Raw genomic sequence first — 23214 nt, 5'->3', positions numbered from 1 at the left:
AGGTCACTATTACCCTTTACACCAGTTGGTTCACCAACAAGCACCCTGGGGTATGGGGACACAACTGGGAGCCAGCCCACTCTCCATAAGCCCAGCCTGGAGGAGAAGGAGGCATGGCTGGGAAGAGGACAGTGGGAGGAAGGAGCATGCAGGCCAGGTGGTTGTGACTGGGCAGTGGGGCCCTATAAGCCCTGAGCACTCCTTGGGGTGTCTGAGAGGAGCAAGATCTACTGGGGTCAAGGCAGGGTGGATCTGCCTTATTCCTGGGGTGGAGAGGCTGGGCCCATGAGACGCCTTCTCTCTCCTGGTTCCCAGGCTGCTGTTCAGGCCCCATTAATCTAGCCAGGACTCTGGCTTCAATTCCAGCAAGGCCCCAACACTAGACGTGCACCTTGGCAACACAAACTGAGAGCCAAAAAGGTACCCAGCCTTGTGGCCCAGAGGCCTCTCTCAGGGGACTTTACTGAACGAGAGGAACAAACAAGAAGGGACAGAGCTCCTGAAGGGGCTAGTCAGTGTGCTGGCCTGTACACACAGACCTACATGGAGGCAGTCATGCCAAGGGAGTCCATGAGTCATGGATTGAAGGAGAAAGGGCAGATGGCTTCTCCGTTAGCAAACCAAAGCAGTGCCTTGTCATGAGGGCAGACCCATGGAGGGTGGCCCCAAGGCCTGGGATAGGATTACCAATGGTTTTAGATTTTCCTTTAATAAAGTTGAAAATTGAGAGAAACCAAGATGGCGACAAAGGTTAGAATCAGGGGCATAGAAGGAAGTGGACTGATAACTCTCAGGGGAAAAGGGGTGTGAGTGTGTGGGAAGAGACTAGACAGAAATCACACACCTATGGATGAGGACAGTGTGGAGAGGGGATAAAAGGGCAGAGGGTGGGATGGGAACCGGGTGGAGGGGAGCTATGGGGGGGGGGGGAAGGAGAAAACATTGTAACAATCTGAACAATAAAGATTTATTAAATTAAAAAAAGTTGAAATGCTTTTTATAAAACAATTGGTTTTAGAGGGAAGCAGGGAGAGAGGAAGGGTTGGAGGGAGAAAGAGGAATGGGGAGAAAGAAAGAGATCAATTTGAGAAACATGTACTGGCTGCCTCCTACAGTCTCCCACACCAGGGATCAAACCCACCACCTTTTGATGACTCTGTACCTCTTTTTCAACCCTCACCTGAGGACATGTTTTCAGTGATTTTCAGAGAGAGGAAGGGAGAGCAGGAGAGAGGGACACATTGATCTGTTGTCTCCTACACATGCCCCAACTGGGGATCAAACCTGAAACCCAGGTATGTGCCCTGACCAGGAACCGAACCCACAATCTTTTGGTGTATAGATGATGCTCCAACCAACTCAGCCTCCCTACCAGGAGGGGAATTGACTCTCTAAGAGGCTGAATCAGCTGAGTCACTGGCCAGGCACTTGAAACTCAGGACTAAATATGACATGGCCTGGCCCTCCTGGAGTCCAGAGTCTAGAGGCTAGAATCAGTTCTCAACATGCAAACCTCAACACAGGGTAATGATGCAGCAAGCTGCCCGTGATCAGCCAGGAGATGAAAGAGGAAGGCTCCGGAGGAGGACACAGAGGGGACAGAGATGAGAGATGGTATGTGCAGACTAGGGGAGGGCATGCCAGTGTGCGGAGAAAAAGTTCAGAGAAGCAAGTTGGAACCAGGTCACAGAGAGAGTTGGACCACAGGACTTGGGGTTCACCCTTTCCCTGGGGCCATGAGAACCAGAGAAGGATATGAGCAAGGGCTGCAGCCATGGAAATGGGAGTCTTAGAGTGATGGGTCTGGTTTTGCGCCCTGGCTGCCTTGAGCGGGGGGAGGGGGCTGTGATCCAGGGGCCATGCCAGCCGTGTGGGTAAGGGGCAACGAGGCTGAGATTTAGGCTATTTGCTCTAAATGTGACTCCACACCTTGTCACCATTGTCCCCACCCAGGGAGGCCCAGGGCTCCTCTGCCAGCACACGGCTTCCGCTTACACCAGGACTCCATGTCCCCCAGCCGCTGGGAGTGAAGTTCACATGCTGTTGACAATACCCATGGGGCCCCTTTGGCTTAGGCAAATACAAGCCCTGTTACTCCATCCAACGCTGGCTTCCTGGACAGACTCCGCCTCCCGCTCCACCCGCACTGCTGGAGGCCACTGACCCCACCGGTCAGCTGGCTCATATAAAGACCATGGGCCAGGCCTGCGAGCTCAGCGATGGCGAGCTCAGCGATGGCGTCTGCTCGGTGGCCCTGCCTCCTCGTGGCCCTGCTCTCCAGCTCCATGGCCTTTGGCTTCCCAAGAAGCCCCTCCCGGTCACGTGAGGTAAGTCTGTCCTCTCTTCACAATCTGGGTCCATCACAGGACAGAGGTCCCAGCCCGGGTGGTCCTCCACATGGGGAGGGGGAGGTAGAGGGCAGGGTCATGAGCTGCAGGGGACAGGGCTGGGATTTGGGAGGACTGGGCTCCAAACTTACCCTTTGATTCTGGGCAAGGCTCTGAAATCTCCCTGGGCCTGTTTCTCCACCTGTCAAATGGGTGATACACCACGAACTGCTCACCTCACTGAGCAGCTGTGCAGGTCCTCCTCTGAGAAAAGGGCAGAGGCGCCTAGGAAGGGCTGGGCTGGGCCTGTGCTGTGCAGTGGTGCGGGTGCTCTGACAGGAGGCCACATGGACCCGGGTGCAGGGACAGGCAGTGAGCCGAGGTCTGTGCAGCAGGGAAAAAGCCCTGTCCTCTCCATTTGGTAGCCTGAGACCTGTTCTCTCTGGATCTCAGTTTCCCCATCTATTCAGAGCCCTTCCTCCTCTGACCAGAAAGGTCCTACATCCAGAGGCCCATCAAGAGGTATGCGGGCGTCTGCCAACATCCTGCCCCCCATTCACAGTGGCCTTGGCCTTGACCTGACAGTATGTTTCTCTTTGCTTTCCCAGAAACGCAGCGTCGTGGAAGAGGTGAGGACTTTCCCCAGAGAGGGGGCATGGTGAGGGGGGCAGGGTGGAGCTGGTTGCCCAACAGCTGAAGAGTTGGGCCATAGCATAACCCTGCACAGCTGACACACAGCTCACAGCCCCTACCCTGGCAGACCCCCCAGGAAAGAGTGCCACAGAACCATGCCCCCTGACCTCTCCAGATGCAGCTCAGGATGGCCAGAGCACCGTCCTTCCTTCCTTCCACAAACACCAAGCAGTTGCTGGTACTGGGCTGGGCAGTGAAAGGCCCTGTCACGCCTTCACGGAGCATCTTCATATTCACATTTACCCAGACATCTCCCTAGAGCAGTTCTCAACCTGTGGGTTAGACCCTTTCATAGGGGTCGAGGGAGTGAAGCCATCAGCGGGAACCGTGGGGGGTGGGGTGATGAGAAGCCTCTGAGTCTCTAAAGGGATATGAGTACAGGAGTGAGTCCCCTGCCCAGGGTCACTTCCAGGAGAGGGACTTAGGCTGCAACATGGAAGGGCTCAGTTAGACAGGAAGGAGCACTCCCAGCCTGAAAGTTAGGCCTTGAGCATGCGCCTGGGGATGGTGAGAGGAAGAGGCTCTGAGAGCTGGAGGCTGGGACCAGGCCAGCTCACCATACCCCAAGAGGGAAGCTCTGAGTTTCCCCACAACTGGACACACAGGCTGGGGTGTGGGCATTGGGGGACATGGGAGGGAAAGAGATAGTGCAGGCCAGGCCAAGAGCTCCTGGTTGCGGGAGCTCAGCTGGCTGCTGGGAGGCCCCCAGCATGCGGCTGCTTGGATAGGCAGCATATTGATCACATTGGCCCAGACCCCAGGAGTCTGTGTCTGCTAACACATTTCTCCCCTTCCCCCTCACAGGGCCTCAGGAATCAGGTGAGCTTCAGCCAGGAGCTGTGGGTGGGGGTCCCGGGAGGGAGATAGGAGAGAACCCAGGAGGCCTTTCCTAGCAGGCCTGGGCTCAGGTCCCAGCTCCGCTGCCCACTCATGAGCAACTTTGGGTCAAGGTCTGCCCTCTCTGAACGCCAGGCCCTTGTCTGTTGACTGGAGGTGGCTTTCTCTTCCCAAGGAGAGACAGTCTGTACAACAGTATTAGTGGCATACAAAATGAGCATTACCCACATCAGGCACTCACACCACATGAGTCCCACGGCAACCCTCTGAGTAAGGTTCTCATTTTACCGTGAGGAAACTGAGGCACAAAGGTTAGGTCTATGTGCACAAGGCTTCTGTCCGCAGGTGGCTGAGGCAGGGCTTTGGCCCAGGCAGCCTGGTTGCAGTGCCTGAGCTGGAATTCACAGCATCCAGTGTGTCTCTCATCATGAAATTGGACCCTCACCCCTCACTAGCCCATCACCACCAGGCAGAGCTACCCCAGCCCCTGCCTGCCTCACCTCCATCAATACAGGTTGTTCTATCCAGCTTTCCCCTTAGAACAGCCATGTCAAATGTACATCACTGGTGTGTATGTGCCTATGGTGTGTGTGTGTGTGTGTGTGTGTGCGTTACTACCAAGGACAGCTGTAAGCCTCATCCCACCCCAATAAGGGATGGGCAGGAGTTGAAGAGTGGCAGACAGGATGTGCTGTGAGCTTTACTCAGGACAGAGAAGCTGGCCTTCTGATGGCTTGCATTTCAGCCATATCAGCGTGCCACGCCCTTGGCCTTAAAATCACACCCATATCACCACCAGTCCTAGAAAGAAGTTCCTGCGCATGCATCCATTTCTATAGCATAAGCCAGTGGGGGGCAAACCTCGGCTCGTGAGCCATATGCGGTTCTTTGGCCCCTTGAGTTTTTAGCAAAGGCCAGCTTAGGAGTGCCCTAACAAGTTAATAATAATGTACCTACCTATATAGTTTAAGTTTAAAAAATTAGGCTCTCAAAAGAACTTTCAATTGTGGTACTGTTGATATTTGACTCAGTTGACTAAGCAGTTTGCTGACCGCTGGCCTAACCTAAGGCTCTCATTCCCACCCTCTCTCTGTCAGTGCGGGGGTTTCACTGTGCACCAGTAGCCCCAAGACAGGCGAAAGGCACAGGTGTTGAGAACAGGGCACCAGAGGCCCCCTGCACAGGACAGCCCTTTGGCTTCCTTTTTCATTGGCCCCCGCCACAGCCACAGTCCCCTGCCCCAGCACAGCCCTGTGCGTGCCCCCTGGAATCTTCCTAAATCAGCTCCCTGGGGAGGCAGATGGTTGGATCCTGAGGAGATGGGGGTGGGTGGGTGTTGAGAGCATTAGGAAGCAGGAAGGGGTGGGGTATGAACCTAACTCTGGGGGGGGTTCTGGTGCCTCCCCAGGCCTGCTTGTTCAGTTCAGCCCTCTCTCCCTCTGTGTTCACAGCCAGCTACCAGCCTCCTTCTAATCCCTACTATTATGGTGAGTTCCCGGCTCCTCTGGGAGCAAGGCTCAGGGCCCAGGGCCCAGTGCCTCCTGCCTGCCTAGGATTGCATCCCTCAGAGGCCAGAGGGTGAGGCCCAGCACCCAGCCCTCTCTCTGATGTGCCCTCAGTGGATGGAGACCCCCACTTCATCATCCAAGTCCGAGGGAATAAGGATGCCATCTGCTTCAACATTGATGAAGAACCAGGCACAGTGCTGCGCCTCATTCAAGACCCCATTACAGGTTGGAGCTGAAGGGTGGGGCTGGGGTCAGTGGTCTTCCTGGGAAGGCCTGGAGTCCCCTGAGTGGGCATATGGACTAGGTTCTCACTCTATCCACATTGCTCTCATCTCTCTATGTAGATTACACACTGGAGAGGGCTGTCTAGAACCAAAGGCTAGCCAGATTCCCCAGGGGCCAGTGTGTTGGGGAGAGGGTTAGAGTTAAGGACAGCCTGGCCATAAAGGCAGGACTCAGCCTATAGCTGGGGAATAGTTTTTCTCTGAACAATAACAATTCCTGGGCCAGGAAAAGAGACAGGTCTACATTGTGGGCCCTCAGCCACCAGCATGACCCAAGAGTGTGTAGGAACAGATGAGGTTAACTGTGAAGTTCTGGTCTCTTCTGGGGACCCCCACTCTGCTACCTTGCAGCAAGTCTGGCTGAGGCGGAAAGATCATCCTTAATGGCCAGCTGATTACAAGATCTCCCTGGTCTCTTTCTGCTCCTTGCCCCTGGCAGGCTTAACAGTAAATGGGCAGATCACTGATGACAAGGGAAACGGCTCAAACTCTAAGAACAAAAAGACTTACTTTGGCAAAGTGGGCATTGTCAACGCTCCAATGGACTTCTGGATTTAGGTGACCACAGAGATTACTCTGCAGAATGGGGCTGCCCAGAGTACTTTCAGCTGGCTGGATACGGTCACGGTCACCTCAGAAAGGTAAGGTCCCATACGGGTACCCGATGAAAGGAGGCTTAAAAGATTTGTAGAAATCTGAGGACAGAAGACCCATACGGGGTTACAGGGATGACTGGTGGCCTCAGAGTTCAGCCCCTGTGCTTGGGGAGGGTGACCATGGAAGACCTAGTCAATGCCTAGGGCCCCTGTGAGAAGCAGAATTGGTAGCTGGACAGTTCATAGGGCTGACCTTGAGGGAAAGGCTACATGGACCCAAGGATCAGGTAGATGTGGCAATATGGTAATAGCAAGAATCCCAGTTGCATCTTCTCTGGCTGAATTTATTAGTTCCCAAACTGCTCAGCCTCTCCTATGCCATTAGATTGCCCAGAGCCTGGTAGGCAGGCAGGAGTGTTACTCCCACAGAGGCTCAGAGCCGGTGTAGAACCTGCCCAGGAAGCTAGCAGCTGAGCTGGGACTGGATCCCAGGCCTCCACATGCCCAGGAAACCACTTTCCTGCTTCTGGAGGAGCAAGGCTGGATCCAGTGGAGGCAGAGTCAGCATGCATGACCTGTCTTTCCTCCAGCAGCCCTGAGCTAGTGCCTGGAGTCTGTGTGTTCTCAGATGCCATGCACAGAGCAGGCTCTCCCAGAATGTCCTTGATTCAGATGCTGGTGTCATGGTCTCTGTGCCCCTGCTGTCCTCATCTGTTCCCCTAGGTTCTCCTTGAAGATCAACAGGGAGGCTCTGGTGATCTCCTTTGGAGAAGGGATTACTTTTAAGGTGGTTCTGCACCAGGTGTGGAAGAAACATCCTGTCCACCTGAACTATCTGGGCTCCTATGGGCACATGTGTCAAACAAAAGGCCCGCGGGCCAAATCCGTCTTGCCAGGCCTTGCAATGTGGCCCGCACCGCGCTGTCATCACTGCATTCTGCTGCGTTTCCATCACAATGACAGTTTATGACTGTTCAGTAAACCATTCGGCCCGCGATTTAGGCTGGATTTTAGATTTTGGCCCCTTCTCTGATTGAGTTCGACACCTCTAGTCTGGACAGTGACAAGATGTCAACAAAGTCACATGGGCTACTGGGTATGGAATGTTGAAGCTTCAGGCTGTGCAGGGCAGAGGGAAAAACCATGTGCAAGGCCATCCTACTCACCCCATGCCCAGCACACAGCACCCCACTCATCCCTTGCCTTAACCCTGGAAGGCCAGTGGCCATGCTACCTGGGGCAATGGCAGGGCCTGACAGTGTAAATGTTTTTCTTCCCAGGACAATTCTTCCGCCCCCTTGCTTTTAAAGTGTCTGACTTCAACCCAGGCAATGACCACTCAAAGATACATGCCACCATGCTGGTGAAGAAACATCGGCTGGCAGTCACCAGGTGATGGGCCCCATCTGACACCCTCACCCTGTCCACTACCAATCCAGGAGGAAAGAGCCCTCTCTGCCCACACACATTGGTCCAGCAGGCTTTGTCTTCTGTGGGTTGCCTGCATTTCCCTCTGAGGTCTTGACCCCCATTTGGCCTCTCCACGTCAGGGAAAGGCCACACTCAGGCCCTAGGAGGAGTAAGTATGCAACCTCGTACTTACTCAGAGAATTATGTATCCAATAGTTGTCAACGTTACACCCTTTCCAACCTTGATTCACGAAGCGTTGCAGCCATCTTGTCTAGCCTGTGTATCACAGCATCTCTCTCCTTTCTCCAGGGGCTACCAGAAAGACTGCAGGAAGGATGTCCATAATGGCACACATGTGGGCTGCTGGTTTGTCCACAACAACGGCCAAGGGGTGATTGATGGGGTCCACAGTGACTACATTGTCCCTGACCTGTTCTGCGTAGCTGGCCCAGCTGGCCTGGCATCTGGAGCGGGACACAGAGCCAGGCCTGAGGGAAGGATGTGACAATAGAGGACACAGTGGAAACCAGACCGCTGCCAGCCTGTGCATGCCTCTCTTGGCCCCTACTCTGGGGAACACCAGCTGGGACCTGAGGCAGCTCAAAAAAGGACTGGCTGCTAGGAAGGCAGCTTCCTAGGCCTCCCCAGCAATGTTGCTGAAGGACAGGGCTGGTCGGTGTCACACTTTGGCAAGTCAAATGTATGAGGGGGAAAATAATGGACTCTGGAGCAAAGAGTCTCTGAGAAGTTGGGAAGGGCTGAGTGCATTTCAGAGGCTAAAAGGTTCATGAGGAACGTCTGGTCCTTGCTCAGGAGCTCCTCTTGGGTCCTTCAGATCTTGAGGTCCTTCTGTGACTCATAAGCAGAATCCTCCAGGGCTGGTACAGTCTGCAGCTGATTGTAGATGCCATCCATCCACCCACATGCCCATTGTCTGTCCGTCCGTCCATCCACCCAGCCACCCATCCATCCACTTACCCATCCATCTATCCACCCACCCACCCACCCATCCATCTACCACTCACCCACCCACCCACTCATCCATTCATCCACTTATCACCCATTTGTTCATGAGATAAAACCAACATTCTGGGCTAGAATCTGGGGGCATATGGCTCAGTGACCCGTTCCTGTGTGCATAGATACCTCAAATATGCCTTCAGCTGGCCTGGATCCTTGGGATCTTCCAATCATACCCTACAAAGTCATGGGTGTGGTGGGGGTCAGTCCAGTTCCTGGACTAGGGGCTCTGAGAGCCTCTCCTACTTGAATAACTGTAATTGCCCCTTCCTGGCTCTCCCTGCTTCCAGGGGGAGCTTTTCAGAGCAGAACCAATCATTGCTCCCTGCCTACACCTTGTCAATGACATCTCCCACCCATTGCTCTTGAGACAAAGACAAAAGTCCTTCCTATGGCTTCTCAGATTCATCAACTCCATGAACCAGGCATCTCCCATTAACTTTCTGGATTCCAGACACATAGACCGCTTCCAGTTCTGCAAACACAAGTCCTCCTGCCCCAGATCCTTTGCCCCTGCTGCTACCTCTGCCTGCGGGGCTAATAGCATGCTAGATTGAGGGTACTCTTTGAAGGAAACAGTGGGTAGCTTGGCACAATGGCACAACAAGGGACACAATAAGGCCAGAGAAGGTTGGAGTCTGATTGGGAAGGATCATGAAGGCCAGTGGGGGTGGGGATGGGATCTGGTCATGGGCCACACAGAGGTTTTCCTAATTCCCACTCCAGGGCCTCTCTGGATTTCCTAGAGATACCAGCCTGGGGTCCTGGAGAGGGTATTGGGGGGCAGTCCAGGAGGAAACATTTATCAACAGAAAAGTCCCCCCCCCCCCCCGGGCATCTATGAATGGTAACTCGTGGAATGGCGCTGCTGCTACTCTACAGAGAGGGCACATGAGACACCACTCTAGAGTAAACGTGGCAGGTGTCCGGGCTGGGCTGGCAAAAAGTGCCCAGCCTGGGAAAGGACATCCTAAAGTAGGAAAGCTCTTCCATGTCCTGTCACTCCAGCTGGCAGCCTAGCCTGGCAGGTAGGCAGAAAGGCAGAGGAGGTCCACAGCCCAAATGTGCCCCTTCCCCTCCCTCAACACAGTCAGGGAGGCCTCCTTACAGGCCAATTTCAGGCAGATTCTGTCCTCATCCCAATCACATGTCACTCTGGCTGGGCCTCTGATGGCTCCCTGGCTTTCAGGATGGAAATCATGCTCCACGGCAAGGTCAGTGCTGGCCTGGCCCTGCTTCTCCACCTTTCCACCATCCTCCTCACCCCATTCTTCCCTTCTCCTACCCTGAAGTCAACCCACGATATCCTGGCTCTCGGCCCAGTGTCCTTGTCCTCCTTTTCTACTGGGCTGAGTTCTCTTCATTCATTAAAACTCAGCCCCAATCACGCCACATTCCTGGAAGCTTCTCAGATCCTCCCCAGGTAGAACAAGAGGACTCCCTCTGGGATCCTTGCAGCCCCTGGTTGTTCTTGGGTGGCATCTGTCACACAGGCACTGTCTGTCATGGTGCCCACAGCACTCTGCCCAGGGCCTGGCCCAAGGAGGTGCTGGAAAGCACTCAGTGAACAAAACAATGAAGGGCATGGGCCTACTTCCAATTGTTCACAGAAGACACCTGCCCTGCTGCTGGGCCAGAAAGTCACTCTGACTCCTCTGCTGTCGTACAACCCCCCAGCCCAACCCAGCCCAGCCCAGCCCAGCACAGCCCAGGCAGAGGTGTCCCAGAGGGTGAGCTTGGTGTGGGCCCCGTCTCTCTTCTTGGTAGGTGTGTCAGAGCTGGCCTCACAGCAAGTCCAACAGAGGCACCAAGGCAGCTCTCTCGTCTCACAGCAACAGCCTGAGACCCCTGCCAGCCAACCAGGCAGAGGGAGAGGCAGATGGAGTGTGGCTGTGCTTTGGCAAACTTGCTGCTGGCTCCCACCTATGGGCCTCTCTTCTGACCCCTCTAGAGAGACTCACTCAGTAAACACCCTATAGAGCTCAAGAGCTGGGAAAAGGCTTTCCCTGATGATCTGGTTTGCTTCCTCTTAACAAGCAAATGAGCTCCTTTTCTGCTTTCCTCTGGCTGTGGGGAAGCTCAGAGCAAAGTTTTGTGCTGCAGCTTCAACACTAGGGTGTCCCCAACAGAAACCCCAGCCCTACTCGGCTCTTCTCTTATTCCTATGGGCTTTGTTTAAAAAAAAAAGTGTGTGTGTTTTTAAAATCCTCACCCAAGAATATGTTTTATCATTCATTTATTTATTTATGTATTTATTTATGTTTAGACAGAGAGGAAGAGAATGAGAAAGAGAAACATCGATGTCAGAGAGAAACATCAATGGGTTGCCTCCTGCGAGCTCTCCAACTGGAGATCCAAGCCACAATGCAGGTTTGTGTTCTTGACTGGGGACTGAACCTGCAACCTTTTGTGTACAGGGTGATGCTCCAAACAACTGAGCTACCTGGGCTATAAATGATGTTTAAGTACGCTCTGACTGTGCAGGAATTGGGGCATGGATAGGAGAGGATTTAGAGTTGGGCACCTGGTCACCTCCATGGAACAGACACTTCTCTACTGGGATGAGGGCCTCATGTCTGTTTCCTGCATTCCAGTGCTAGCTCCTTTCCAGGCGGGGAGCCCAGGTGTGAAAATCAAATTGCATCATGCAAGCCCCATTGGAAAGCTTGCTGAGAACTTCTACCCAGTTCACTTTTTTTAATAGAGGTAGAAAGAGTCAAAACTGGTTTTCATGCTCATAGCCAGTTTGGCTCAGTGGATAGAACATCATCCCAAGGACTAAAGGCCCTGGCTTAGATTCTGGTCAAAGGTATATATCTTGGTTGCAGGGTCGATCCCAGGTCCCAGTCAGGGCTCGTGCAAGAGGCAACCAATTAATGTGTCTCTCTCACAATGATGTTACTCTCTGTGTCTCTCCCCTTCCCTTCCACTCTCTCTAAAAATCAATGGAAACTTATCTTTGGGTGAGGATTAACAAATGACATGACATAACATGACATGACATGACATGACATGACATGAAAACTGGTTTTCAAGGAATGAAACTGAACCTCTGCTCTCAGAGGATGTTTTCCAGCCCTAGACCCCAAGCTGGGGACTGGAGTGACATACTACATGGGTGGTTCAATCTCTAAATCTTAGTTTCCACCTTATGAAATGAAAGGAGTGGACCAAAAGCTCCTCAGGGACCTATTGGCCACAAGCCTTTGTGGGCTGATAATGGGAAGATTCTAATGTCACATGATGCTAAGTGTTCAGGGGGAGGTTCTACAGCCCTGGTGTTTGGCTGGATGGAACCAGAGACACCCACTCCCTGATTTGCACTACCTTCCTTTATTTGTAGTAAGTGGCACTCCCCTCCCCATCACGGCGAGACCCAACAGGCGGCTCTGGTCACAGATGACAGCCATCTGCACACAGTGGGGTGGCATGGGGGTGGGTGGATGAGTGGGTATAACTCCTGCCATCAGGAAAATAGCTTGATAGTCCAGCAAGAAATCTCTGTTCCCGGGGTCCCCTCTTGGTAATCCAGCTTGAGCTCTCTGGGATAGATAGACAGATAGACAGATGGACATGCAGGTGGTTAGTAAATCTCAGATGTGGTGGGAAGAGAGGAAGAGAGCTGGGGATTGGCAAGTGGAAGGTGGGGTTTCAAGGCCCCTTAGAATTCCCTCCAGCACAGGCTGACAAGGTCCTGTCACCCAAGGGCACCCGGTTGTCCAGGGTCCAGGGCTCTGCGACTTCAGGGAGTTTGCTAATGCCCCCAACTCACCCTTAGTGATCTCTGGCTGCGGTGTTTTCTGTGGGTCTGAGTTGACCATTTTTGTGGGTCACACTGAGGGCTGGGTCACACATGTCTAAAGCATCAACCTTTCACCTGACTATCTCTAGATCCCAGGTACGGACAGGGGAGTGGAGGCCCCCAGGGACCAGCTCTCAGCCTCCTAGTCCCAGCCCTGGCCTGTTTGCGTGAGTCACCTGGTGGCACTGTAGTCAAACCCATGAGTCCTCAGTGTTCGCTTGCTGTCATCTGTGGCATCTGGCGGCCCCCAGAGCACGCCCTGGTAAAAGCGGCCTGAGAGACAAAGAGTGGTCAGTGAGGGATGAAGACACGGGGGCTGAGACACACACGGCACTGCCTGTGCCCAGGCAGAGGTGGATGGAGGATGCCCTGCGCCAGGGTCATGGGCAGCATACCAAGGATCCCGTCGACGTGGCTGGAGAAGCGGTCAGTGTCCCGCAGAAGCAGCCGAAGCCCCTGCCCAGGGCCGTCCCAGGACAGCAGGCCGATGGTCACTTTGTCTGGGCTGCTGAGCAGCAGGAGCCCCGCCTTGTCCATGGTCATCGTGAGGCTGTGGGGAAACCCAGGCTCCTGAGAGCAAGGTAGGCATGCAGACACCCTCAGGGGACCCTGGCCGGTGGGGTGGGGTGGGGTGGGTGGGGCAAACCCTGTTGTGTCATTGGGTGGGAAGTCCATTACATATTCTGAGCCTCAGTTTTCTCCTTAGCAACAAGGACCAATGTTAATTTAATGACACCTGGTGATCCCAGCATTTCTACAACAAAATAACGGTTCCTTTCGCTCTGTTTTCTTAGATTTGATTCCCCACAAATTCCTTTGATATGATTCTGGGGGTATCGGACACACTCTGCTGGAGCCACTTTGTCATATTCCTCCATTGGATATGTGCTTAGCCTGTAACTCAGGCTTGGGGTGATTCTCATCAGGTATGAGTGAGGAAACTGAGGCTAAGAGGGTCTAAGCAGCCTGCCCAGGATCACACATGATTAGCAGCAGTGTGGCTCCAACCCACATTGTTCCCTGCGCAGGAGAGTGCCCTGGGTTAGGTGTGAACATTCTGATGGAGAAGCCCACAACTGGTCCCCCTTGATGTGCCAGGCCACCCAGACCTGCATGTGTGGTGGCCAATGAAAGGTCTGTGGGGTGGATGTTTGAGTGTAAGGGTCAGTGCTCAGGAGCATGACCGTGGGTTAGCAGCCAGGTCCTGGGTGCCCCCCCAGAGAAAAAAAGGTATGGTTCTGCCCAACAGGTGGAGGCAGCCAATAGCTGAGGACTCATGCCCTGCCCAAGCACTTCATCCCGAAGCCTGTGGCCTCAGGCTACCGGTCAGCACTGTCACTAACGTAGCCTGAGACGTCACCGCTGGTACCCAGGCTGTGGCTTACCCAGGCATCACCACAAACCGCGTCTCCTTCCATTTGTACTCAGAGCTTCTTCGGCCCCTAGTCAGGACCACGTGCTCAGGGGACACATGGACCTGCAGCTGGGGATTCTTGAAAGTCACCTTGATCCAGGAGAACTGGGCCTTCTGCATATTATACTCCGCAGTCACCTCGAGACCTGAGAGAGCCCAGAGCAGAGGTCAGAGGCATGGCCTGGCTGGGCACTGGCCTGCACAGGAGGCACTCTCTGATTATGTCCTCCAGAACTGTCCTTCACCAGCCCCCTCCTCACTGCCCTGCCCCCAGCATTTCCTCACACTGGAGTCTGGTTTCCACAATCTTTTCTCTCATCCCTTGGTTGTATTTGACTTTGGAAGGACCACAAATCCTCAGTGATGGACAGGTTCAGATGAGCCCTCTGAGAAGGGAGATCGTGTCTGAATCCAGGAACCGTTAGAAAGCGCTGTAGTGTGCCTGGCCCTGAGCTAGGTGCCATGGCCAAGACGGAGTTGGAAAATCAGTGGTCCTTGCCCTCAAGGAACAAAGAGACTTTAGGCCTGGTGTGTGGAGGTGGGAGACTGTGTGTGAGCATCCCTGAGTGCTGTATGTCCCCATGTCATACCTCAGCTCAACCAGTATGACCGTTCTTTGTGGTCAGCACTCTCCCTCCTCTTGCCATTCCACTCCTCCACACTCTCTAAGGTCCCACTACTATCTTTCAGGGCTCTGGGCTTCTGCCAACCTCTGCCTCTCCCTAGAAAACCCCCGCTTGTCTGCCAAGACGCAGTCACTATTGTGTGATCCTGTGCAGCCTCATATGCCCCTCCCTCAGCCTGGCCTCCCCTTCTGGGCTTTTGCCTCTAGGTCGCTTTGGGCACTGCCTGCCTGCAGAGGGTTTCTCTGGAAGGTGACTGTTCAGGGCTCACCTTGGTCAGGGTCTGAGAGCAGGCGTAATGATGGCCCCGGGGTGCGCTTGATGTCCACGCAGACCTGGTCCACGCTCTGCCCCGGCAGAGGCAGGATGACGGTGGGAGCCTGGATGGGGGCTGGGGCAGCAGATGTGGTTGCTGGGGCAGGTAGAACAATCTGGAGGGCAGCGATGGGAAGGGGGGCAGAGGAGGGCAGGCAACTTACCTGGTGGTGGGGCTGTAGGGCTTGTTTCTGGAAGAAAAAGTCTTTGTTTAGGCATGTCCTTTTCAGAGTTCGGGGCCCGGCCAACGGAAGGATGGGATAGTGTATGGGTGTGGCCAGGGTTCCTTCTCCACTTCAACATTGAGAAACCATGTAACAGGTTCCAAGAGATCCCCAGGGATCTCCCATCCCATGGTCTCCCTTCTCTAGGGCCATAGTCCACTTCAGGGAATCTGGTCTGGCGACCTACCTTTCCTTGTGTAACGTGGATTATCAACCACTAAAATGGAACCACCGGCAGAGAGAGATGCTAGTACAGGAATAGCCAGAAACGAAAAAGGGAGAAGGCAGTCAGGATTCAGAGCAATCAGCTTCCCCTCCTCCAGCCATCACTGCCACCTACCACCCACCAAGCTCGAGCCCTGCAACCCCTGCCCTCATACACCCAACCCAGGAGAGCACACTTTAGGAAAACACTGAGGAGACAGGGTCCAGTTGGTGTTGTGGCTGAGTCTCAATCCAGCCTGGAGATCATCGGGCCACTCATGGTTTTGGGAATGGTGAGAGCCTTCCCTTTCTAGAAGTTTCTATGCTGCGCCAGGCTCCAGAGCCTAATGGGTCTGGTTCAGTGAAATACGTGACACACTACTTCATGTCAAGCCCCACAGCAACTGTCCCTGGTCTGTGCCCAGCCTGTGCAGGGTGCTTGCTCCCATTCAACTCTATAGGCAGGCTTACCTATCCCCTCGAAGAAATGAGTCAGAAAGTGGCTTACCTACCCTATTTGGTAGCCTCAGATCCGGATCCAAAGTAGAATATGGATAAATATATTGAGACGGAATAGGTCCAAGTGGTCCTCCTCTACTGCCGTGCAGGTCATGAACTTCAGTGTGTAGGAAAACTCCTGCTTTAGAAACATTGACATCTGCAGTCTCTGCTCAAGCGGAGTCATGGGTCCTCACCGCCAGGGCTCTGGGACCCACCCCGGGAGATGGATGTAGAGAGGACAGATGGCTCCTTTCCCCACACCCACTACTCTGAGAGCCTCTCCCTCAGCCCGGAGAAACTCAAAGATGGGAAAAGGAACCCTTCCTGAACTCCTTCCCCCTGGGATATCTGTCACTTCAAACTACCTTGTCCGTTGAGGTTTCTTCTGCCGCTAACAAAACGTCCTGCATGGCTGTCTCCTAATCACACACACTGAACTGAGACCCAGCCCAGCCACCAGCCAGGTGAGCCAAGCAAGCCACTCACCCAGACTCAGGGCAGAGCACAGCCTGTGGCCAGGCTCCAGGTTCTGTCAGTCTCCCCTCCCACTACCTCCCCTGCTTTGATACCTGGTAATTTGGGCCCTGTGTGTCCCATGGCTCGATGTCTGAAGACAATGCGACCTGGAAATCAGAGAGACCTGGGTGTGCATCCAGCTGGATGGGGACTGTGCCCCTAGCGCCCAGGACAGCCAATGTCTGAGCAAACAGGTGTCTAAAGCACCCATGTGCTTGGGCAGACAGAGCCCCCTCCTGGCAGCAGGCTGGGCTGGAGAGGCCTTGGCCAGCAACTTTGTGAGACTGGGGTCCGAGGTCCTGATACAGCCACCCATCACCAATGCCAGCCTTTGAAGGTATTAGGCCCTTACTTGATGGAACCTTTTCTGGATAAAACAAAAAGAAAAGAGAGAGAAAGTAAGTGAGAGAGGGAGAGATATACTATCAGGGTACTTTTCATACATTTGAAGTGCTTATTTAAACGTTGCTTCCCAACCTCAGCACTACACAGCTGCAGTGCATTTGGGAGGGTCAGGAGACCTGGCCTCAGTTTCCTCAACAATGAAATGGGATGCATTTCCTGGGGTCCTGGGAGTGTTAGTGGCACGGTTAGGATCTTGGTCAGGATGTGGGGAGGGGCTGGGGAGAAGACTGGGTCCAAACTCTGCTGACACAGAGGCTAGGAGCCCACTCTCACACCCACCACTTTCCACGGGCTTCTCAGCAACTTGTTCTTGGCCTTCTGGTTTGGTGACCACCATGGACGTGAGGGGGGTGACAAAGCTATAGTTGAGCGACAAGCACAGAGCTTGCTTCTCCAGGGCCTTCTTATCAGCATCGGACGTGGAAACCCTGCAAGAAGAGAGAATCAGAGGCCCAGCTGGTCACTAGATGCCTAGCTCCATTCTCCCTCCTTTCCAGACCCTTGGGGATGGGGGGTGGGGGGGTGGGATCCCTACTGGTAGAGTCTGGAGCTCAGATACCACACCATGAACCCCCTCTCTGCATACATAGGAGATGCCCAGGCCACCTGTGCTGTCCCACCCATGAGGATCTTGGGAAGGCAATGAGGCCATGTGTGGCCGCCCCAGCAGGCCTTAGGGGGTGCAGGCCACCCACATTCGCTCCAGCAGTTGATGGATGGTCAGGTACGCCCAGAGTCTCTCCATGAAGCCGTGGAAGATGTACTTGGGCTTTTGGAACTCCTCCTCCTGCTCTGCCACCTGGGACTCCACTTGGAAGGTGATGTTCTCTGTGGGCTGGAAAGAGGGGCCCAGCCAGGGGGCAGCAGTGAGGGCCTGAAGCCTGCACCTGGCCTGGTACATCTCAGCTTTCCATGAGAAACCTAGTTGGGACTGGGCAGGTTTCACGAATAGGCCGTGACAACTGCATTCCCTTAGAATATGTGGGGTACAGGGAGGGCGTTTAGGGCTGTAAGGGGCTCAGCCACAGAGCCTCCAAGGATGAGAAGGACGTGGATAGAAGGATAGAAACTATCACAGGTGCAAAGCCAGGAATCCAGATCACATGCAGCTTTTGGGAACAAGGAAAATGAGGATGGGATCTGGGCCCCAGGCCAGTGCAGAAACAGCAGCAAATGCAGTTTAAAACAGTAAGGGTCCCAAGAGGGCTCACCCCAAAGATGGAGACTCTGGGGACAGAGATACAAGTGCCTTCCCCAGCAGTCATGGCAGAGTTGGAAAGAAAATTAAGGCTTTGATAGGGTTTGGACCCCATGTACTCCATTAAGCTGCCCCTTGACCAAGCTGGTGCCCTTTGCTGAGACCAGGCACTGTGTCCAAAGATGTGCCCAAGTTTCAGGTGGACTGCTGCTTCCTTTCTTGAGGTGGGGCCTTCTGGTCTCAGGCTGACCTGGACAGCAGCCTGGGACGTGGGGCCTGTGGGCAGAGGAACTCCAGCCTTTCCTGTCACAATTCCCCGGAGGCCAAAAGGCTTTGTAATGTGGATCAGACGCCAAGCCTGCTGCTGGAGATGCCCTCCTCTGTCTCTCACCAGAGCCCGGCCTCCCACACCTTTGTCACCTGCAGGCCACCTACACAAATGCCCTATCCACCTGCACAGCTATCTATTTGATGGTTTTCCTTAAGTGAACTTTAACTAGACTAACACTCTCCACTTGGCCTCGTCCCAAGCAATACGACCAGGGAAGTTGTACATCTGAGGTTGAAGTTGCATTTCTCAGGAGATACATTAGGATAAATAGGTAGTTATTCAAACAAAGGCATGTGTGACACCCCCCCCCCCCCCCCCCCCCAGTCACCCTGGGTTCCGCACTTTGGGAACTCCCAGCCTCCAGGACAACACCAGCAGCTAACATGTGTGGAATGTTTACCCTGGGCCACATGTTAATCCCACGGCAGTCTCACAAGGTGGTAAGATGACCGATTCTCTTTTCACACGGTAGGAAACGGAGGCATGGGGAGATTATGTGGAATCTCCAGGCCTCACCCCTCGGACGTGGCAAAGAGGGGTGAAAGCTAGGCTTCTGGTGAGCTGCATGCACTGCTCATTGTGACACATGGTACTTCTCTGAGACTCAGCCCTGGTCGCAGAGTGCCCGCCTGCCATGCATGCCTGAAACATTCCTCCATCACTTCACCATCTGGTTCTACTGCCTCCTACTCATCCCACAGTGGCAGCTGAGTCCTGTCCAGGAAGCTCTCCCGGACCTACAGGTCAAGTTGGGTCTCCAATGCTGCTCCCAAGTCCCTGGGTTCATCCTCTCAGGGTCACCCCAGCCTCTGGGTCTTTCCTTGTGTGACGATTTACCCAATGCCTCTCCCATGAGTGCAGTATCCCTAGGGCCCAGGTAGGTCCTGGCTCACAGAAGGTGCTTAGATTCTCTTTGTGGAATGAGGGGTCCCCTGTGGCAGTGAGGCAGGGATAATTCGGCAAGGAGAGGGCACCATGTGGTGAACTGGGGTGATTCTTGTTTGGGCTGCATTAGGCCCTAGGGCACGTTGGACCTCAGTCTGCTCATCTGTGAAGTGGGAGGGATGCTAAAAGCAATCTCAGAGGGCTGGTGGAGGACAGAGGGGATGTCAAACCCGGTGCCCCAGGGCACAGCAGCAGCAACACAGACTGACTACGCTGTGCCTACCACATGCAGGTAAGCTCAGGTGCTCTCAGGAGAATCAGGACATTATCTCATTGAAATTCCACCACCAGTGAGATCCAAGATGGTGGCTTAGGTAAACACACATAAACTGCTGCCGTGCACAACAATTTTAAAACTACAACTAAAAGACAAAACGTCTATCACCCAGAACCATGGTACAGCTGGTTGAGTGGAAGCTCTACAACTAGACTGAAAGAGAAAGGTACATTTAGGGCACAAGCGCTGAAAACAGGTATGGGGGCATGCATGTGATACGGACTGGTGGTGGATCCCGGCTGGCAGAGGGCATTGCTTTCTTCAACCCAAAAAAGAGACAAGCTCCCACTCTTTCTGAAATCCAGTTTCTGGAAAGAAGCTGGACTGTCTGCCATCAGGTTGGAAAGTGAGGGTGGCTGGCTTGCAGAGCTGCGCACAAGAATAATTGTTTGATGTCCTGGGGCACGAGGTGTGGGGACGCAGTCAGAGACAGAGCCGGCTGACTGGCAGCCATTGCTGTTTGTGATGCCCTGAGACTCCACCCTGCACAATTTACACACCCAAGCTCCAAGCAGCGGCTTTTGCAAATGAATGGCTTTCTCTATTGCCGTTTAACCTATCAAACTTGCAACCTGGTGCAGACAGCTCCAAAGCCTCCAAGCTTCAAGCAAGGAGGAGAGGTCTGTGATTCTCGCTGTAGCTCCTGTAGGGTGGCCTCAGACAGTAGCTGAACTGCACACCATTGGAGATCCAGAAGCCAGTGTATCTAATGGTCAGTGTGAGACACCAAATTTCAACTCCTCTCATCATAAGTGACACATTCGGGAGGTGGACTAAGTGAGCACCATAGCCTCATTGAAACAAGGCCTGCACCATAATCGTGTCTCCAGCACAGTAGTTCTTCCATTATAGACACAGTGGGTCCTCACAGCCAATTGGTCTGGAGGTCAATTCCTCCCAGTGCACCAACAGCAATCAAGGCTTAACTACACCAAGACTTTGCACTTAGCTCACAAAGGGGTGTACCAAGAGCAACTACCATGGGTGATTGGGAAAGGTGAGCTACTGGCCCCTATAAGTCACCTACCACACAAAGCCACTCCATCAACACAGGGAGGCAACCAATATGCAGAGACAGAAGCATGTCGCGAATGGGAGAGAGAGAGAAAAGTAAACTATTGGAAGAAACAGAGTTCAGAATCACATTTATAAGGTTACTCAAGAATCTTCTAAAAACCGCTAAGAAACTTGAAGAAACCTTCAAGGACCCTAATGAGAATACCAAAAAAAATGAAAAAGGACCAGTCAGAAATTAAGCATATGCTGTCTGAAGTAAAGAATACACAGAAACTCAACTGTAGATCAATGTACCTCAAGAGTCAAACCAAAGATCTGGAATATGAGGAAACAAAAAACACCCAACCAGAGAGGCAGAAAGAAAGAAGAATCCAAAAGTGTGAGGATAGTGTAAGGAGCTTCTGGGATGGCTTTAAGCATACCAACATCTGGATTTTTAGGGTGCCAGAAGAAGAGAGAGAGCAGGATATTAAAGGCCCATTGAAAGAAATAATGACAGAAAACTTTCCCTACCTGGTGAAAGAAATGGACTTACAAGTCCAATAAGCACAGAGAATCTCAAACAAGAGGAGCCCAAAGAGGACCACACCAAGACACATCATAATTAAAATGCCAAGGGCAAAAGACAATGAGAGGATCTTGAAAGCAGCAAGAAGAAAAACAGTCACCTACAAGGGAATACCCATACCACTATTAGCTGATTTCTCAACAGAAACTATGCAGGCCAGAAGGGAGTGGCAAGAAGTAATCAAAGTGATGAATAACAAGAACCTACAACCAAGATTACTCTACCCAGCTATTATTCAGATTTGAAAGTCAGGTAAAGAGCTTCACAGATAAGAAAAAAGCTAAAGGAATTCATCACCACCAAACCAGGATTACATGAAATGCTAAAGGGTATTCTTTAAGAAGAGGAAGAAGAAAAAGGTAAAGGTAAAAACTATGAACAGTAAAAAGACATCAAATACATACCTACCAACAAGTGAATCTAAAAATCAAGTGAATAAAAAATCTGAAAACAGAATGGACTGGTGAATATAATAGAATCAAGGGCATAGAAAGGGACTGACAATTCTCAGGGGGAAGGGGGTCTGAGGGGTGCGGGAAGAGATTGGACAAAAACCTTACAAATGTGGATTGGAGAACCAAGATGGCGGCATAGGTAAACGCCTAACTGCAGCATCACACAACAATTTCAAAAAAATACAACTAAAATACAAAATGGACATTATCAAGAACTACAGGAAAGTTGACTGACTGAAAATTCTACAACGAGAAGGAAAGAGACAACCAGAAGGAAAATCAGAGGAGCTGTAAAAGCGCGTGTGGGGAGGGGACAGAGCCGGAGAGGAGGGGGAGGTTGAGTGCCTGGCTGGTATTCCCTAACGAAAAGGAGATAAAAGCTCTGGACTGTGCTGAACCCCAGTTCCAACAGCACTGAACTGGGTGAGACCCTGGGAACCCAGGCTCATACGGAGAGAGTTTGGGCTGTAAGGCGGAAACCCAGGGGAGCGGCGAAAGGAAGTCCCAGCGGCGAAAGGAAGTCCCAGAGGTTTCGCGTAGAGGACGGACTGTTGACTGTGCCGCTGGATTGCCCTAGCAGGAAGGAGACAAAAGCTCCAGACTGTTCTGAACCCCACTTCCAATCCCACTTCCAAGTGCACTGAACCCCAGTTACGGGCTCATTGGGGAAGAGCCTAGACTGTTTAGTAGCAGAGGAAACTCGAGGGCACCTTTCTCTCAGAGGTGCTTGTAGCGAGGACTGAAGGACACTGAGGAACACTGAGACTCAGGAACCTCATAGGGTGGGGCTGACAGTAAACCAAGGCTGTAGTCTCCACCCTGAAACTCCACCCCATCCAAGCTGAGCACAGAGGCTTTTGCAATATTCCAAGTCTATTCGAATAAGGCTGTCTCCGGCATAGACACAGCAGATCCTCACAGCCAATTGGCCTGGAGGTCAGTTTGCCCCAGTGATACCAACAATAATCAAGACTTACCTACAACAAGGCTGTACACACGGTCCACAAAGGGGGCAACAAGAGTGTCTACTTCAGATAACTAGGAGACTGACCCACTGAACCATATAGGACACCTTAGCACACAAAGTCACCCTACCAGTTCAGGGAAACTGTGAAAATGCCCAGACAAGGAAACAGATCACAAACGAAAGAAATGGAAGACAAAAAGCGACTGGATATAGAGTTCAAAAACCACGCTTATAAGGTTTTTCAAGAATTTCCTAGAAAAGGCCATAAAATAAACGAGACCTATGAAGATATGAAAAGGGATCAACTAGAAATAAAGAATGTATTGTCTGAAATAAAAAATATTATTCAGAGTCCTAAAAACAGAATGGAAGATCGCAAGAATCAAGTCAAAGATTTGGAACATAAGAGCCAGAGGACACACCTCCACAGAAGCAAAAGACAAGAGAATCCAGAAAGTTGAAGGTAATGTAAGAAGCTTCTGGGACAACTTCAAAGCGAACCAACATCAGAATTATGGGGGGTCCCAGAAGAAGAGAGAGAGCAAGATACCAAAAAACATACTGGAAGAAATAGTGACAGAAAACTTCCCCCACATGGTGAAAGAATTAGACCTACAAGTCCCGGAGCACACAGAACCCCAAACAAAAGGAATCTAAAGAGGACCATACCAAGACACATCATTTAAAATTCCAAGAGCAAAAGACAAAGAGAATATTAAAAGCAGCAAGAGAAAAGCAGATTGTTACCTATAAAGGAGCAACCATACAATTGTCAG

General features: G+C 52.5%; 2 protein-coding genes and 1 long non-coding RNA gene across 6 annotated transcripts in view; 2 read left to right on the top strand and 1 right to left on the bottom strand.

Moving 5' to 3' along the window:
- Window positions 1-8364, top strand: part of ITIH3 (inter-alpha-trypsin inhibitor heavy chain 3) — a 41120-nt gene extending 32756 nt beyond the window's left edge. For 3 of the 4 annotated variants that reach the window (XM_045579063.1, XM_036430880.2, XM_045579062.1), the window contains 2 exons: window positions 7526-7637; window positions 7966-8364. In XM_045579063.1, the coding sequence (XP_045435019.1) occupies window positions 7526-7637; window positions 7966-8161 (308 nt within the window). In that variant the 3' untranslated portion in view covers window positions 8162-8364. The remainder of the gene's footprint in view (window positions 1-7525; window positions 7638-7965) is intronic. The other variant, XR_006741085.1, reaches the window with a different exon arrangement.
- On the top strand, window positions 3823-7042 carry LOC123652044. The gene is made up of 5 exons (XR_006741088.1): window positions 3823-3839; window positions 5309-5344; window positions 5477-5590; window positions 6089-6290; window positions 6969-7042. It is a non-coding gene; the product is annotated as an uncharacterized LOC123652044 (long non-coding RNA).
- A 3633-nt stretch (window positions 8365-11997) lies between the features above and the next one.
- The window catches only part of LOC118715732 (inter-alpha-trypsin inhibitor heavy chain H4), a 32232-nt gene continuing 21015 nt past the window's right edge, over window positions 11998-23214 (bottom strand). The window contains exons 20-29 of the mRNA XM_045579631.1: window positions 17892-17907; window positions 17376-17515; window positions 16960-17108; window positions 15242-15379; window positions 14995-15021; window positions 14787-14906; window positions 13864-14038; window positions 12874-13028; window positions 12655-12751; window positions 11998-12218 (exon numbers count right to left, since the gene is read on the bottom strand). Of these exons, the coding sequence (XP_045435587.1) occupies window positions 12143-12218; window positions 12655-12751; window positions 12874-13028; window positions 13864-14038; window positions 14787-14906; window positions 14995-15021; window positions 15242-15379; window positions 16960-17108; window positions 17376-17515; window positions 17892-17907 (1093 nt within the window). The 3' untranslated portion in view covers window positions 11998-12142. The remainder of the gene's footprint in view (window positions 12219-12654; window positions 12752-12873; window positions 13029-13863; window positions 14039-14786; window positions 14907-14994; window positions 15022-15241; window positions 15380-16959; window positions 17109-17375; window positions 17516-17891; window positions 17908-23214) is intronic.

Source organism: Pipistrellus kuhlii, unplaced genomic scaffold, assembly GCF_014108245.1.
Source record: "Pipistrellus kuhlii isolate mPipKuh1 unplaced genomic scaffold, mPipKuh1.p scaffold_m20_p_11, whole genome shotgun sequence".
Lineage (NCBI taxonomy): Eukaryota > Metazoa > Chordata > Mammalia > Chiroptera > Vespertilionidae > Pipistrellus > Pipistrellus kuhlii.
The sequence above is the reverse complement of the archived record's forward strand: the minus strand, read 5'-3'. Positions and strand labels throughout refer to the sequence as shown.